We start from the raw sequence: 18039 nt of genomic DNA, 5'->3' as shown, positions 1-18039 counted from the left end.
TAGCGCCTTAAGTCATAAAGACGTCTCAAAGCGCTTGTATTTTGCGGGTAGTCAGCTTTGAGCACGGCAGCGCCCCACAGACACTCGGGGATTCAGTGTTGGATGAACATCCTGAAACGCTTCTCAAATACACTGCGAGCATCGAGAGGAGAGCGGAGAGATTACACTTCTAACAGTGAAGAGAAGCTGGGGTTCTCTAGCCCCGCCCCTCGCTCTAGCCCCGCCCCCTCCCGCTGGGTATCAGCCCCGCCCTGTAGGGCCGGAACCTTTGTGCGCGGCGCGGGTTTTCCGTGTGTCGCGTTTCCGGTTCCGGCGGGTCCGCCTCAGAGTCCGGGGGGAAAAGACCATCGAGGAGCGGAGACAGGTGAGCAGCGGCCCCGGCACCCCGCGCCCCCGAGACCCCGCGCCCCCGGCACCCCGCGCCCCCGGCCCCGCCCCCCGGACCCCGCGCCCCGGAGACCCCGCGCCCCCGGCCCCGAGACCCCGCGCCCCCGGCCCCACCCGCGCCCCCGGCCCCCGAGACCCGAGACCCCGCGCCCCCGGTCCCCGAGACCCCGCGCCCCCGGCACCCCGCGCCCCGAGACCCCGGCCCCCGGCCGCCAGCCTCGGCCCCGAGACCCCGCACCCCCGAGACCCCGCGCCCCCGGTCCCCGAGACCCCGCGCCCCCGAGACCCGAGACCCCGGTCCCCGAGACTGAACATGGAACTGATGCTGTGGGCGGGTCGTGTTCTGTCACCTTCCACTGTCAGGAAATGGGGAGAGATGACTATCTTCCCGGGGGGGGGGGGAGGGGGCAGAACTGGCTCCAAGGAGCCATGTTTGGCAACGGAATGGAGCGCCCCCCCCCCCCCCCCCCCGTGACGGTCTGTAATCCGGTTCCCGAGCCAGGAGGGGCCGCAGTATTCCAGCAGTATTGACTGCTGATGGCAGCACAGCCCGTCCCGGCTCGTCGGCAGGACCTGGAAGGGCCGACCAGTCACTGGGGGCTCAGCTCCTGGTAACCCTCAGCCAAAGCCCTAACGGGGAGGGTGGTCCTCGCTGGGCAAGCAGCGGGAAGGCTTGGCCAGACAGTGTGGGTTTAGCTGGTTAGACTCCAGCAGTCCCCCCCACACACGCTCTGGGCTCCCCCCCAGCCTTGGCTCTCGCCAACCTGCGCTCGACCCTCTCCGGGTTAGGGGAGCAGGTTGTGTCCCTCCGGGGGCAGAGGTCGCATTCCATTCCCACGATCTACCTCTGGAACTTTATATGTTTGTTTTGGGAATTTCCATGTGTGGGTGGGAAGCAGTTTGGAATTCTCAAGCTCGGTCTGAATGCTCTGAAGCACGGTGATGAGTTTCCACATGGGACAAAAGTGGGGAAAGATCGAGGGGGAGTGAGATTGGAGTTGATGGGTCCCGTGGACAGCGTTCACTGAACGGCTCGTGTTGAAGTTCCTCTGATCTGTGTTTGTTGGTTCTCACTCGGTATCTGCAAGTCGCACTGTGAAGTGCCTACACGCGTGCCCGTCACTCCTGTGAAGGGCACGTGTGTAGGCGAGGAGGGGCTCTGTGTGGTCCTCAGTCTGAGTAACCTGCTCATGCCCTTTAACCCTCGTCATTACAGAGAGGAAGGGTTAGTCCTGTGTGCGCTATCATATCATGTTGTAACCTCGCGTATGACTCTCGACAGCTGCCAAATGTGGTGAATGTCCTCAGTGAATGTAGCTCAGTGGTTAGAGCATTCACTTTGCAAGTGAGAGACCTGGGTTGTAAATTACAAATTTAGAGCACTCACTTTAGTGGCAGTAAGTTTCCTTACTCCACACGTCTGATCATAATCAATCCCAAAAAAAAAAAAAAAATTGGTCATTTCAATCCACGACTATTTGTGGGACAGACGCTGCTGTGCACAATTGTTTGCTGCATTTCGCCCACAAATATACAGTCAATTCACTTTACAGCATATTCTGTGAAGCACTTTGATATGTCTAGAAGACGTGAAAAGCGCTATATCAAATGCAAGGATTATTATTATTAATGTTTTTGCGGGCGGGTGCAAGTGCCACAAATAGCCATGAGGCAAGGGAATGACTGACTAATTAATGTGTCTCTTTATGTAAACTCTAGGTAAATTGTTTGAAATAGTGCCTTGAGACAACGTTGGTGTTGCGGGCGGTGTATAAAGCCAACCAGTCCTGGATTGAGTGACTACATTTTGTTAAGGGATTTTGAAGGGATTATTACCCCTGGAAAAGCGATCTGCCAGTCGACTAACAACTGGCTTCCTACTTACTGCTAGGTAAACAAGTGTGTGTGTGGAGTAAGGAAATTTGCCCAACATTTCGCCCGCCCGAGAATCGAACCCGTTTCCTCTCGCTTGTTAGGCTACTGCTCTAACCAATATGCTACAGGACTCTGTATTTCACTCAGTTTAATCAGTCCTTCTCAATGTGGCTTTGCATTGTGAACAATTTGGCTGCCACGTTTTGCTTACAAAACAATTTTTGTAATTTACAATTAATCCTGCGAAGAAGCTCTTTGATCTGTCCTCCCGTCGTGAAAGGGCCATATCGAATACAAGGATTGTTATTACTTAACTGTAAAATATTTAGTCTGAGTGAGACTGTTTGCAGTGATCTAGAGAGAGTTTGAGCAAGGTTGTGGTTTGACTTTTGCCATGAATTTCTTGTGGGGCTGAGTATGTGTGATTTCTGATCCAGTTTGTGTAGAACCCGCCCCATCCTCGGGCCTCTTCCTCCCCCCTCACTGCTGTGACATCACAATCAGGGAGTGATCCCCACAGCCAACATTGGCCTTATTCAGCCCCAGCGAGAGAGCAGCGGCCACACAGCCGGCGTCTGCTTCCAGGATGCCTCTGATCAGCACGGCTGAGACCTAATCGTGGCTTCAATTGAGGTTGTCGAGAGACGCCAGTGAGTGAGGGGTAGCAGATCTTCGCCTTTGAAGCTTTTAGAGATTGGTGGAATTTCGTTCTCTTTAATGTGGTTAAATGTGCCACTAATAAGCCCTGGTGTAGCCGGGCTGTCTCAGGGAATCTACCCCCCACGCGGGCCCTTACCCTGGGATTGCCAATTCACATTTATATAAAAGCTGTTTTAAAAATCTGATCATCGCGATGTAAAGGACACTGGGCTTCCAGGGGGACGTGTTTAAGATAAGGGTTTAATTTAGAGCTCCTGTTGCCCTAAAAGCAGAAAGTTGTGCTGCTTTCAAAAGCCCAGAATAGCAAACGTCTAAGCGTGGCATCAAAGGCAGCTCAAGGGAGTCCTGGAGCTCAGTGGTGAGCGCACTCTCCACACAAGCGAGAGGACCTGGGTTCAGTTCCCGAGCAGGGCAAAATGTTGCGCAAGTTTCCTTACTCCACACGCCTCTTTTTTCCTAGCAGCAAGTAGGAACCCAATGGTTAGTCGATTGATGGATCGCTTTTCTGGGGGTAATGAATCCTTCAAATATTTTTCAAAAAAATAATAATTTGGTCACGGAAATCCACGACTATTTGCGGGACACTGATGTGCCCACTTGGCTGCCGTGTTTCACCCACAAAATGTGGGTGAAAATGTCTTGATGACGTGATAAGGAGCTATGCCAAAGGCAAGGATTATTATTATTAAGGGAAATAAACCTTGCGCTTGATGTCACGCCTTTCCTAGATAATACAGGCGAGAGGATCTGTGTGAGTGTGTGTATGTGAGCGCTATCATTTTTATGGCAGATAATGATCCGTTGCCACGTTTGGGTTGCAACATCTTCTGTCGCGTGGATGGAGGGAGGAGGCCAAAGGCATCTCTGACAGCTTGTTTCAGTTCCTCCGCAGTTTCCTCGTGACGCTGTGTTGCAGCAGGGGTAACAGGACTTTGTGGATTGTGGGGGGACGAGGGAAGGACAAATTTTGAGATGCTGTGAAAGAACGAGTAGGAGACATTACAATGAGGCATACACATGGGGTGTAACAGTGTGTAACAGTCAGCTGGATTGTAACGTTGGGGGTTATATTGCTGGATTGCTGGGGGGAGGGTTGGGTCGTACCACTCTTGTCAATACCAGAGATTTTTGAAGCGTGAATGCTTGCTGCAGAGTGTGTTGAATTTCTCCCTCTCCCAACCCAACCACACCCGAACATTGTGTTGCACTGACACCTGTGGTTCCCTACACATGAATGGGTCTCAGTGCTTCCTCCTTTATCCCAGCGAAACTGTCCTACCTCCTCCTCCCCGTTCACATCCCAGTATCAGACATTTACACGTGACCCCAGGACTGGCCACAGCACTGACCAGTGGAGGATGAGTCCTGAACTATCCCATTTGGCCCAGGAGCGTGTGGGTCTCTGCAGAGCTGTGCATTTTCCTGCCTTGTTTCACACGAGGCATCTCTTCCCCCATCGCACACAGTTCCATCTCCTGCACAGGAACCAGCCATAGCCTCTCTCCATCTCGCCAACATTCAGCACAAATTACCCGCTGTGTGGGTCCCACCAGCTGCTGGGAAAACCCTCCCTTCGGACGTACCGCTCCCTGGAAGACCTTTACGCCTCTCCTCACTCCCTCTCCCCTCCCTTCCCCTCACTTCACTGCAGCTCCCATCCTCTCCCCCAGTCACCTCCCCCCCACCAGCAACCCCCTTGTCTCACCCAGCCCCCCCTCTCGCCGCGCCTCATTTTAAGCAATAACATGAATAACGGATGAGTTGGGAACGAGTTGCACGATTGCAATATTAAATGGCTCAAAGTCCAGTCCCACCCCCCCCCCCCCCCCCCCCCGCCAGTATGTAATCAGAACATGTATTATTAATTATTATTTTTATTATGTACTTGTTCCGTTCCAGTGGGTCAGGAACGGTTATTGTCCTTGCGTTTTCAGATTTGCTGATAAGATTTTTGGAAAGTGGCTGGGTTCCTGGCTTGGGATTGCAGCACTTGTCCGGGGAGGATTCCCCATCGTAGCCTCTCTCTGCCCTGGGAATGATTGCCCATCCTTCTGCCCCAGGATCTCCCCCACCCCAGCAGCAAAGAGTGGCTTGAGGTGTTCTCAGTTCTGTGCGCAATTAGCTGCTGCGTTTCGCCCACAAAATTTACAGTCAATTCGCTTTACCGTATATTTTGTGAAGCACTTTGAGACGTCTCAGTGATGTAATAAGGCGATATATCAAATGCAGGATTATTATTCCCTCAATGTGAAAGACACTATAAGTTGTTGTTGTCACCATCCCCAAGTTGATAAACATCTGAAATACGCCACTCCCCAGTGGGAAGTGGGATGTGAGTGAAGGGTTCATGTGACCGTGAAGCTGAGATGGCTGTATTTTCACATGAATGCAGGACTGTAAGAGCTCAGCACCCATTGTGTGTTACAGTCTGCGCAGACACACCTCGGGCAGTCAGAAATCTCAGGAATGCCCTCGATTTAAAGTCTTAAAGCGCTAAAACCAGCACATTGTCCTGCCGCGCATCTCAACACTCAACACAGAGGGGGTCAGTGACCGACTTAAATCATGTTCTAAATTGTTTCTGTATTGGATGTGATCTTACAACAACGACTTGCGTTTATGCAATAATAATAATCCTTGCATTTGCTATAGCACCTTGTCACGTCTTCGTGACGTCTCAAAGCGCTTCATAGAATATTCTGTAAAGTGAATTGACTGTATATCTTATGGGTGAAACGTGGCAGCCAGAAGCGTCCCACAAACAGTCATGGATTGAGTGACTAAATTTGTTTTTAAGGCATTATCACCCCTAGTATTATTATGAAGGAATTATCATATAACGCTCTTCTGTGGGGTAGCGTCTCAGTGCGCTTAAATTTTCCGGAAAAAATGAAACGATCTTATACATGTTGAGTGTCGCTGTGTCAAATCTGTTTTTATTTTACTGTTAAACGTGGGCAGCTAAATTCCACACTGAGAGTATGACATGGTGGGGGGGGTTTGGTCAGAGGTCGGCTGATCCCCACGGAAACCCATTGCCATGCTTAAGAGTTTTTAGACTAGACTGAGAGGTATGGAAGTAGGTATGGAAATTTCTCTTTGTGCACGCACTCCCCCCCCCCCCCCCCCCCCCCGAGAGACACACCCTGCTCACCTGCTCACCTCCCTCTTTGTTTTGTGTAAATTTTTCAATATTTAGAACCAGGTTGATAACAACAACAACAACAAGGTTTCATTTATAGAGCGCATTTCACGTCAGGAGGACGTCCCAAGGCGCTGGACAGTTGGGTTGGGACCCGAGCAGGAGGGAAATGGTCAGGGTGAGGGGAGGGAAGGGACGGAACGAGGAGGGGGGAAATGGTCAGGGTTAGGGGAGGGGGCGAGGAGGGGGTAGAGAGTCGAGAGGGGAGCTGAAGGCACGGTCGAAGAGAAAGGTCTTGAGACCGTCCTTGAAGGAGGAAAGGGAGGAAGCGGCGAAGGCACTGGGGATGGAGTTCCAGAGCCTCGGGGCTGAGAGGCTGAAGGCCACCGATGGTAGGGTGGTTGGGGCGGGGGATGTGGAGCAGACCGGAGCCAGAGGAACGGAGGGTACGGACAGGTAGGTAGGGGGATAGTAGGTCGGAGAGGTAGGAGGGAGCAAGGCCGTGAATGGCCTTGTAGGTGAGGATGAGGATCTTGAATTCGATCCTCTGGGGGATGGGGAGCCAGTGGAGGCGAACGAGGGTGAGGGTGGGAGTGATGTGGGCGCGAGGCCTGGTGCGGGACAGTACACGAGCTGCAGAGTTCCGAATGACCTGCAGTGTGGAGGGAGGGCCGGGAAGGCCGCGAGGAGAGAGTTCCCATAGTCCAGCCTTGAGGTGACAAAGGCGTGGACCAGTGTTTCAGCGATGGAGGAGGATAGAGTGGTCGACCGTATCGAATGCGGCCGATAGGTCAAGGAGGACGAGGGAGCCCTGGTTGCAGATGGTCAGGATGTTATTAGTGACCTTGACCAGGGCGGTTTCTGTGCTATGGGCAGCACGGAAACCCGACTGAAGGGGTTCGAATAATGAATGGGTGGAGAGGAAAGAGCGCAGCTCGGAGGCCACAACTCTTTCAAGGGCCTTGGACAGGAAGGGGAGGTTGGAGATGGGCCGGTAGCTTGATAGCTGCGACGCATCAAGGGAGGGTTTTTTTCAAAGTGGGAGTGATGGTGGCAGTTTTTAGGGGAATGGGAACAGAGCCAGAGGAGACGGACAGGTTGATGATGTCTGTGAGAAGTGGAGCAAGGAGGTGGACCTTCACAGTGGACTCCCTCCTACCTCTCCGACCTACTATCCTACTACCTGCTATCCCCCACGGACCTTCACAGAGAATGGCAGCCTGGCTCAGTCAGTCACAACCCTGTCTCTGGGACAGAAGGTTGTGGGTTCAAACTGCATTTCAGGAAATCAAGCTCACACTGCAATCAATGTCAGAGGTGCCGTCCTTCGGATCGGACTTTAAACCCAGGTCCCGTCTGCCTGTTCCGTGTACATCAATAACGATCCTGAGACGCTATGGGGAAAAGGGAAGAGAGGTTCTCCTGGTGTCCTAATTTACAGCTCCCCCTCCCTCCAGAGAAATTAGCTGATTGCTCCAGGGCTGTTTGTGGAACATTGCTGTGTGAAAATTGATGAATGTGTTTGCCTCCAGTCACTGCACTTGGCAACGATTCGCTTTAAACCCTTTGAGACATTAGGACGTTCCTGGCTCAGATTGTTGTTGTTGTGGAGTCAGCACAATGCTTCATGGAATGTCACTGAGTGTTAGCGTTTAGCATTTCCCAAACATACATTCCGAGGGTAATCCATGGACCGGCTGCACATCTTCACTTCAAACTCTGTCACCCGCAGAGCTGGCTTGCCGTTAACTCATATGATATGCGTGGTAACAGCTGGCGTGCAAGTGCAAGCTGTGGGAGTGAAGCAATGTTTGTCAGGCTTATGTGTGTGTATATGATACTCCGAACCTTTGAGCCAAAGCCACGGCACATAGTTGTCAGTGTGTGAATTGGATTACCGGCAGCAACTCACCAGCTCAGCTGGTTCTAGTCAGTCAGTTGGTAACAGAGGTAACAAAGTAAGAACTCTGCTCTTTACAATGCCTCGTCACGTACAAATGTCTCAAAAGTTCTTTCCTTGTCAGGTTCAGTGAGTGATTTTGAAGGTAAACAAGGCAGCCATTTACACTGGAAACATCCTGCAACTGTCCATGAGGCGAATGACCATTAAGCTTTTACCAGGAGCTGAATGGTCACCAGGAGAAACTCCCTTCTCTTATACAATAGTATCTCTCGGGGGCTTTGACGTGCGTTTAACAGGCGCAGACGGGAGCTCGATATAAGCGCTCCGGGACGCTGGGCGGGTGTTGGGCATCCACACTCAGTCCTGTGACTCGGTGCCCAATGGGGTAAGAGCGGGGAAGTGGGATTAGTTGGGAAAGAGCGGGGGAGTGGGAACTAGTTGGTATCTTTTTAGCACAGACACAATGGGCGAATGGCCTCCTTCTGTGCTGTAAGACTCTGTCTGTCCGCTCTCGGCTGCAGGTCCCCGGCCCAGCACGGATGGACACCCCAAGCGTCTGCAAACTCGGCTGTCGGAAGCGGAAGAAGGAATTTGCGGGGCCCAACGGCAACATCGAGGCCGACGTGACCCCAGTCAAGTTCCCCCGACCTGTGAGTGTCCATCCGCACACACTTACTCACTGCTCACACACACGCACCCCCCTCACTGCTCACACACACACACACCCCCTCCTCACTGCTCACACACACACATACCCTCCTTCCTCACTGCTCACACACACACACACCCCTCACTGCTCACACACACACCCCCCCTCCTCACTGCTCACACACACACATACCCTCCTCACTGCTCACACACACACACACACACCCCTCACTGCTCACACACACACCCCCCCTCCTCACTGCTCACACACACACATACCCTCCTCACTGCTCGCACACACACACACCCCCCTCACTGCTCACACACACACCCCCCCTCCTCACTGCTCACACACACACACACACCCCCCTCACTGCTCACACACACACACACACCCCCCTCACTGCTCACACACACACCCTCCTCTGCTCACACACACACCCTCCTCTGCTCACACACACCCCTCTCTGCTCACACACACACACCCCTCTCTGCTCGCACACACCCCTCTCTGCTCACACACACACCCCCCTCACTGCTCACACACACACCCCCTCACTGCTCACACACAACCCCCTCACTGTTCACACGCGCACACCCCCCTCACTGCTCACATGCCCCCCCTCACTGCTCACATGCCCCCCCTCACTGCTCACACATACACACAACCCCTCACTGCTCACACACACATACCCCTCACTGCTCACACACGCACACCCCCTCACTGCTCACATGCACCCCCCCTCACTGCTCACACACACACCCTCCTCTGCCCACACACACACCCTCCTCTGCTCACACACACCCCTCACTGCTCACACATACACACCCCTCTCTGCTCGCACACACCCCTCTCTGCTCGCACACACCCCTCTCTGCTCACACACACACCCCCCTCACTGCTCACACACACACCCCTCACTGCTCACACACAACCCCTCACTGTTCACACGCGCACACCCCCCTCACTGCTCACATGCACCCCCCCTCACTGCTCACATGCCCCCCCTCACTGCTCACACATACACACAACCCCTCACTGCTCACACACACATACCCCTCACTGCTCACACACACACACCCCTCACTGCTCACACATACACACACCCCTCACTGTTCACACACACCCCCCCCCCTCACACACACGCCGCGGTCAGGACAGTGTGTCGTTACTCGTGTAGAGTTTTTCAATAGACTCCTGGTAACTCCACCTTAACTTGTCACTGCTGCTTAAGTCATTGTGCTGTCAATTTTCCCGGCGGTATTTATTTATGTATTTACATACGCCTAAGTCACCAAACAGATAATAATGTTTGCATTTGAAATAGCGCCTTATTCAGATGTCTCAAAGCACTTCACAGAATGCAAGTGAATTGACTGTATATTTTGTGGGCGAAACCTGGCAGCCAATTGTGCACAGCAGAGTCCCACAAACAGTTGTAGATTGAGTGACCACTTTTTTGGGGGGAGGGATTATTTCCTCTGGAAAGCGGTCTGCCAATCGACTAACAACCGGGTTCCGACTTACTGCTGGCAAACAGAGGCATGTGGAGTAAGGAAACTTGCCTAAGATTTGCCCTGCCCGGGAATCGAACCCGGGTCCTCTGGCTTGTAAGTTGAGTGCTCTAACCACTGAGCTACAGGATAAACTCATCACTGAGCCCCTTTTCCCTCGGAGTGAGGAAGTAATAGTAGTTTACTGTACATAAAGGCCAGAGACTGCTGAGTGTTGGGAGCTGGTGTTATTGCCGCTGTCACCAACACTGACGTAAATCAGAGGCTTCAACCGGCAGCAAAATAAAATTCCCGGGAAGTAAAGTGTTGGTGGGCGTCGGGTTGTGAAGACATAGACTGTGGCAGCTCCAGGCAGTCAGGCTGTTAGTCCTAGGCGTAGGACCGTACATTCCCACTGATATTACTGTCTCCACAAGGCTTTGTTTTCAGTCAGTATTACATAGCCATGCTCACTGCCGCTCAGGCCAGTGGGGGGGAATATGTGGCTCAGTGGTAGCGCTCTCTCTCACCTCTGTGTCAGAAGGTTGTGAGATCAAGCCCCTACGTGGGTTCAATCACATAGTCTAACGTGATGCTCCAGTGCGGTGCTGGGGGCTGTTGCATTGTCTGAGGTGCCGTCGTTCGGATGAGACGTTAAACTTTGTCCCATCTGCCTGTTCAGGTGGACATTAAAGATCCCCCGGCGCTATTTGAAAAGAGAAGGGAGTTTCTCTCTCGCTCTCTCTCCCGGTGTCCTGGCCAACAATCCCCCAAATAAAATCAATCACTCACTCCATGGCTATTTGTGGGATATTTTTGTGTGCAAACTGGCTGCAACGTTTCACCAGCAAAACACAAAGTCACTCCACTTTAAAGTATATTCTGTGAAGTACTTTGAGACGTTTCGATGTGATAAGGCTCTATATCAAATTGCAAGGATTATTATTATTTGCCAAGTGTTGTTATTTAGCCCCAATGAGAATTCCTCAGGAAATCTGTCTGAGTGAAGCTCAGACTCTCTGATCATGGTGCCCGGGGCAGAGTCTAATGAATTGGAACCAGTTCCATGTCTTCAAGATAATTGCTATAAATAGCTCCCTGTGACAAGTGTCAGAAGTCATCAAGTAAGAGTTAAAGAACAGACGCACTTCCACAGCATCTTTCAAGTGGGGCGAGTGATACAGAAAGGCGATGGGGAGGAGAGAGAGGAGGGGACCATCAAGAACAACAACAACAACAAGATTACATTTGTATAGCGCCTTTCGCGTCGGGAGGACGTCCCAAGGCGCTGGATAGTGTACAGCATTCCAGACCCGAGCTGGAGTTGGGCGGGGGAGAAGGGAGGGGAGGGGAAGGGGGGTGACCCATGGCGTGGTCGAAGAGGAGGGTTTTGAGGCGGGAATTGAAGGAGGCTAAGGAAGGGCCAAGGCGGAGTGATTGGGGGATGGAGTTCCAGAAGTGCAGGTGGAGAGACAGGTTATTAAAGGTTGTGTTTGGTTTATTATAATCCTTGCATTTTGATAAAGCCCCTTATAAAGTCGTCGAGACATCTCAAAGCGCTTCGCAGAATATACTGTAAACTGAATTGACTGTGTATTTTGTGGGCGAAACACGGCAGCCAATTGCGCACAGCAGCGTCCCACAAACAGTCGTGGATTAAGTGACTGCATTATTGTTACGATTTATTTTTTGAGGGATTATTAACCCTGGAAAATCCGCCAATCATCAAACAACCCGGGTTCCTACATACTGCTAAATACGCAGAGGTGTGTTTAGGAAAGAAATTTCTCCTGTCAGAAATCGAACCCAGGTCTCTCGCTTGCGAGGCGATTGCTCTAACCACTCAGCTACAGGATTTATATTTAAAGTCTCAGTGAAACCTCCTTTATCTAACTCCAAAGAATGTGAAATAAAGACAGAAGTGGTTGGGAACACTCAGCAGGTCAGGCAGCATCTATGGAGAACGGAAACTAAGTTAATGTTTCAGGTCGATGACCTTTCATCAGAAATGAGGAAGGAGTCTGAGTCCGTTCCTGTCCACACCGTGGCTACACACACCTGCTGATAGCCACCGGGAGCGGAAACCTGCCAAAATGTTCCCTCCTCCGTAACCTGAGCACCGAGGCCAACCCAAACTCAGCCCTCATCAACCACCTGGGGGTTTACCATGGGGTATTTCACTACCTGTCCACACTGTGCGCCCCCCCCCCCCCCACCACCTCCTCACCATTCGATCACCACTCAACCAACGCTGGCCAAACCCTCAGAATGTTGTAAGAAAGACTTAACCTCCTTTTTGTCACCTCTCATCACATCAGAACATCAGAGCACTTTGTGTGCATTTACTGTCAGGTGTAGTGACTGTTTTGTAGGCAAACTCAGCAGCCATTTTGCCCGCAGCATAACAGCCACATTGTGAATAACCAGGTCATCGGAGGATTGTTGGCTGGGTCAGCGTGAGAGAGAAACAGGAAGATGGGAACTGGGTATTAATGTCCCATCTGAAGGACAGCGGCAACACAGCCCCCACTTTCCGACCCTTCCACCCCACACCAGAGCCTCAAGCTGGGATAACAGTTAATAGTAAGTGTTGTTCACGGTTACAGACCCTGTCCCAGCCAGCCCCGTTTGGAGATGAGAATGGAGTGAGGAATGACAAGGTGTACGAGCGGGTAACGCTGGAGGAAGCCCAGATGGGAACGCCACGTGGGTATCAACAACAACAATTACATTTACACAGCGCCGGCCTCTCACGTCGGGAGGATGTCCCAAGGCGCTGGACAGTCAGGGGTTTTGGTCGGGGGTGGGTTAGGATGGGAGAGATTGGTCGTGGGGGTGGGGGTTTGGGGTGGGAGGGGTTGGTCGGGGAGGAGGGGTCTTGGGGTGGGTTGGGTTGGTTGGTCGGGGGGGATTGTTTGAGGGATGGGCACTGACTGTAATCTCTCTGTGCAGTGGATCGGCCGGTGAGAGTTTACGCAGACGGTATCTTCGACCTGTTCCACTCAGGCCACGCTCGGGCACTGATGCAGGCCAAGGGGCTGTTCCCCAACACCTACCTCATCGTGGGAGGTCAGCAATGCTTCGGCTCTGGGAATATCACAGGCCGCGGAGTGAAAGGGGATGATAATAAATAATAATAATCCTCGCATTGTATACAGCGCCTTATCACGGCTTCTACACGTCTCAAAGCGCTTCACAGGATACACTGTAAAGTGGATTGACTGTATATTTGTGGGCAAAACACGGAAGCTGATTGTGCACAGCAGCGTCTCACAAACAGTGGTGGATCGAGTGACCAAATTATTTTTTTTGGAGGAATTATTATCCCCAGAAAAGTGATCCACCAATCGACTGAAAACCGGGAGTAAAGGGGCCAGGATGAATGGGAGTAAAGAACCTGTCACGGTGGCTGTGATTGGCCTGTCACTCAGTCCTGGGTCAGTGGCTCTGACCCGACCTCACTCTCAGCTCCTCCGGTTAGGTTTCCGGTGACGGAGCCCGGATTTAATCCCCCTTTTCCATAACTGCGCACTGTCAACACATTGCATTAAATACCTTTGTCCATCTCTGCATACACACAGCCCACTACATACACACACACACACACATACATACACAGCCGCCCCCCACTACACACACGTAGCTCAGTGGTTAGAGCACTCGTTTTGCAAGTGAGAGACCTGAGTTCAATCCCAGGCAGAGGGCGAAACCTTGGGCAAGTTTCCTTACTCCACACAGAGCCTAATAATAATCCCTCCAAAACCCAAAACAATAATAAATTGGTCATTTTTAATCTACGACTGTTTGTGGGACATTGCTGTACGCAATTGGCTGCCGCGTTTGCCCACAAATATACAGTCAATTCACTTTACAGTGTGTTCTGTGAAGCGCTTTGGGACGTCCTCCCGACGTGAAAAGTGCTATATCAAATGCAAGGATTATTATTATTATTATACGCAGCGCGCGCACACACGATGCACACACACAGCCCCCCCTCACACGCACACACAGTACCCTCACCACCACAAACACAGCGCGCGCACAGAACCCACACACACATAAACATACACAGCCACACAGCGCACGCAAACAGCACCCCCACACACACATACACAGCACACACACAGGCCCTCCCCCCCCCCCCCATACACACAAACATACTCAGGCCCGCATCATCACCCCCCCCCACCCCCACACAAACACACAGCACATACACTCATGCGCACACACACAGTCCCCCCCCCCCCCCCACATACACATACCCGTCATTCATGTGTTATCAGTTTATGTGCCGAATGTCAATGCCAGATGAGGAGTTATTTATTGTCAGTGATTATTAATTATTAATGATGAACAATGTCTCCTGTCTGGATACAGTGTGTAACGATGACCTGACCCACCAGTGTAAAGGTTTCACGGTGATGAACGAGGCTGAACGTTACGACGCAGTGCGTCACTGTCGCTATGTGGACGAGGTGCTGCGTAACGCGCCCTGGTCCCTGTCCCCGGAGTTCCTGCAGCGGCATAGGGTGTGTGTGACACCACCGGGGTGGGGGAGGGGGGGGCTGTGTGTGGTGGGGGGAAATGTGCCGTGTGGGGGTGGGGGGGGAGTTGGGAGGGTCTCCGTGCTGGGGGTGGGCTATGTATGGAGGGAATGTGCTCTGTATGTGTGTGTGTGTGTATGGGGGGAGTGTTGCGTTGTGGGGGGTGATGGTGGGGGTCTCGGTACTGGCTCGTTCCCTGACGCCCGCAGTCACTCTCGCTGTTTCTAGCCCAGTCTCGTGTTCTCTGTAGATTGACTTTGTGGCTCACGACGATCTCCCCTACTCCTCGGCCGGCAGCGACGACGTTTACAAACACATCAAAGAAGCAGGTAGTGAGGTGGGGGGGCGGGCTGTGTGTGGGGTGGGGAGGGGGCGCGGGCTGTGTGTGTGGGGTGGATGCTATGTGGGGGGGGTGGCGGTGTGTGTGTGCTGTGTATGGTGTGGTTGTGTGTGGTGTGTGCTATGTGTGTGCTGTGTGGTCGTGTGCTGTCTGCGCTGTGTGTGTGCTGTGTGTGGTGTGTCCTGTGTGTGTGTGGTGGTGTGTGCAGTATGTGTGTGGTGGTGTGTGGTGTGGTTGTGTGTGCTGTGTGTGGTTGTGTGTGTTGTGTCTTGTGTGTGCTGTATGTGTGCGGTGGTGTGCTGTATGTGTGTGATTGTGTGTGTGGTGGTGTGTGCTGTGTGTGGTGGTGTGTGGTTGTGTATGGTGTGTGGTGGTGTGTGCTGTGTGGTGGTGTGTGCTGTGTGGTGGTGTGTGCTGGGTGTGGTGGTGTGTGGTGGTGTGTGCTGGGTGTGGTGGTGTGTGCTGTGTGGTGGTGTGTGCTGGGTGTGGTGGTGTGTGCTGGGTGTGGTGGTGTGTGCTGGGTGTGGTGTGTGGTGGTGTGTGCTGGGTGTGCTGTGTGCTGGGTGTGGTGGTGTGTGCTGTGTGGTGGTGTGTGCTGGGTGTGGTGGTGTGTGCTGGGTGTGCTGTGTGCTGGGTGTGGTGGGTGTGGTGGTGTGTGCTGGGTGTGGTGGTGTGTGGTGGTGTGTGCTGGGTGTGCTGGGTGTGGTGGTGTGTGCTGGGTGTGGTGGTGTGTGCTGGGTGTGGTGGTCAGACCCTCAGCTCAGTTCCTTGCTCACCCACAGGAATGTTTGCACCAACCCAGAGGACAGAGGGTATCTCCACGTCTGACATCATCACCAGGATTGTGAGGGATTACGACGTGTATGTGCGCAGGAACCTGCAGCGTGGCTACACCGCCAAGGAACTCAACGTCAGCTTCATCAACGTGAGTGCACCCCCCACCTGCCTATGCTCTCCAGTGCCTATCACCTGTTGTCTGTTGACTAATCTTTCTCTGTCTCCCCTTCACCCCCCTCCTCCCCTCTTTGTCTGCCCCCTGTCCCTGCCCCCTCTCCCCCTCTCTGTTTCTCTTTCTCTCTCACCCCCTCTCTTTTTCTGCCCCCTCTCCGTTTCTCTTTCTCCCCCCTCTCACCCTCCCTCTTTCTCTCTCCCCGTTGTTGTCTCTTTCTCTGTCCCCCTCTCTTTCTGTCTCCCCTCGTTCTCTCCCTCCCTCTCTCTCTCTCATTCTCTCCCTTTTCTCTGACCCCTTCCCTCCCTCCCACTCACCCTCTCTCTGTCTCTCTGCAGGAAAAGAAGTATCACTTGCAGGAGCGAGTTGACAAAGTGAAACAGAAGGTAAAGAATGTGGAGGAAAAGTCGAAGGAGTTTGTTCAGAAAGTCGAGGAGAAAAGCATCGACCTGATCCAGAAATGGGAGGAGAAATCCCGGGAATTCATCGGCAACTTCCTGGAGATGTTTGGCCCTGAGGGAGCCCTGGTGAGCACGGCGCGAGAGTGAGCCCGATAGTGAGCACACCACTGTGGTGAGCGCTCCATGATAGTGAGCGCAGTAGAGGGCGCGCTGCAACGGTGAGCACCAGGCGATGGTGGATGTGCCATTACAGTAAATGCACTATGCTGTAGTGAGCACAAAGGTCACACGAGCGAGGGCGAGCACTGTGACAGTGAAGTGTGTGGTGATAGTGAGCACACACACTACTGTAGTGAACACAATGATCACACACTAGTGAGCACATCGACAGTGAGTGCACTGAGATAGTGATCAGGTATCAGTGAACACACCCAATAGTGATCAGAATGTCAGATAACAGCAGAGACTTGAGTCTGCACTGACCAGGGCACGTTTACCCACTGGCCCAGTGTGGAGTCGCTGCGGACTGTCCTTCAGACTGTAATAGTGCGCACAGCCACATGATAGTGCCAAACCTTTTCCCTTGTGTTGAGCCTCATCCCTGCAAATGTAACATGGGGGGAGAGCAGGGAATGGGGTGAGCGTGGAGAGCTCCAGTGGGGGAGAGAACGATGGGGGAGTGATAACAGTCTCTGCTGTAATGTGACGAGGTGATCACTATTGTGGCAAACTGATCACTGATGCCTGATCACTGTCTCAGTGCACTCAATGCGAGCGGCGGGGGGGCGGTGGGGGGAGGTCAGTGGTCGGTGTGGCACACAGCGCCCCAGTGTGTGACTAAAGACTCTCAACTTCCTCTCTCCCTCCCTCCCCCCCGATGAGCAGAAACACATGTTGAAAGAGGGCAAAGGACGGATGTTACAAGCCATCACCCCAAAGCAGAGCCCCAGCAGCAGCCCAACCCGGGAGCGCTCCCCCTCACCCACCTTCCGCTGGCCCTTCTCAAAGACGTCCCCCCCCGCCTCCCCCCAGCCAGACTCCTGCGGCCGAACATACGACATCAGCGACGACGACTCCGAATAACATCCATGCCCGTTCTCTGCCAGCCGCGGGCGGGCAGGTGGGCGGGAGAGGAGAGGAGACAGAGGAGAGAGGGGCAAAGTGGGGGTGAGTGGGCAGAGGGTGACAGGTATTTGCAGAATGGGAGTTAAACTTCAGGTGGACTTTGGAGTAAAAAAAAGGTTACAAAAAAAAAAGAAACAAATCACTTTCCATAGGAAATGCTTTTGCAAACGATGTAACTGTTTTTTTTCTTTTAGCGAATTAAACTAATTAAAACTCGATGGCGCTTTCCCACAGGCAGGGCCTGGGACAGCTGTGGAGTGGAGTGGGGGGGTGTTAGAGAGAGAGAGGGAGGGGAGGGGGCTGGGACAGATGTGGAGGCGGTAGACTGAGGGTGAGGAGTGGTCTGAGAGCTAACTCAGCATTGCCTGTGTGTGTATGTATGACAGACGAGGGCAGGGGCGGTGGTGGGGAGAGGTTTTATCTGCGTGTGTGTCTATATGTATATATGTGTGAGTATGTATGTGTGTGTGTTGTGTCTGTGTGTGTATATGTATGTGTGTGTGTATATGTATGTGTGTGTGTGTTGTGTCTGTGTGTGTATATGTATGTGTGTGAGTGTCTGTGTGTGTAT

The 18039-nt window shown here is 52.8% G+C and overlaps 1 protein-coding gene across 4 annotated transcripts; it reads left to right on the top strand.

The window, feature by feature from the left end:
* The first annotated feature begins 320 nt into the window (after nucleotides 1-320).
* Nucleotides 321-17874, top strand: LOC103190455 (choline-phosphate cytidylyltransferase A). Of its 4 annotated transcripts, none has more exons than XM_042339070.1 (9): nucleotides 321-364; nucleotides 8489-8617; nucleotides 12716-12815; nucleotides 13062-13178; nucleotides 14487-14638; nucleotides 14904-14982; nucleotides 15776-15918; nucleotides 16281-16469; nucleotides 17229-17874. In XM_042339070.1, the coding sequence occupies exons 2-9, from the start codon at nucleotides 8507-8509 to the stop codon at nucleotides 17424-17426; spliced, it is 1089 nt and encodes a 362-aa protein (XP_042195004.1). In that variant the 5' UTR covers nucleotides 321-364; nucleotides 8489-8506; the 3' UTR covers nucleotides 17427-17874. The 4 variants fall into 4 exon arrangements, with proteins under 4 accessions (XP_042195004.1, XP_042195007.1, XP_042195005.1 ...); XM_042339073.1 differs by lacking the exon at nucleotides 321-364 and adding an exon at nucleotides 6505-6520; XM_042339071.1 differs by lacking the exon at nucleotides 321-364 and adding an exon at nucleotides 7877-8022.
* Nucleotides 17875-18039: the final 165 nt, after the last annotated feature.

The sequence above is a fragment of the Callorhinchus milii genome, unplaced genomic scaffold (assembly GCF_018977255.1).
Source record: "Callorhinchus milii isolate IMCB2004 unplaced genomic scaffold, IMCB_Cmil_1.0 Scaffold11, whole genome shotgun sequence".
NCBI classification, from domain to species: domain Eukaryota; kingdom Metazoa; phylum Chordata; class Chondrichthyes; order Chimaeriformes; family Callorhinchidae; genus Callorhinchus; species Callorhinchus milii.
This window is presented reverse-complemented; position numbering and strand designations above follow the sequence as displayed.

Excerpts from the sequence above, each read along its gene's own strand:
- LOC103190455 (XM_042339070.1), top strand. The coding sequence starts at position 8,507 with ATGGACACCCCAAGCGTCTGCAAACTCGGCTGTCGGAAGCGGAAGAAG. Across the intron at positions 12,816-13,061 it reads AGCCCAGATGGGAACGCCAC|TGGATCGGCCGGTGAGAGTT; the intron begins GTGGGTATCAAC and ends CTCTCTGTGCAG. Across the intron at positions 14,639-14,903 it reads AGTTCCTGCAGCGGCATAGG|ATTGACTTTGTGGCTCACGA; the intron begins GTGTGTGTGACA and ends TGTTCTCTGTAG.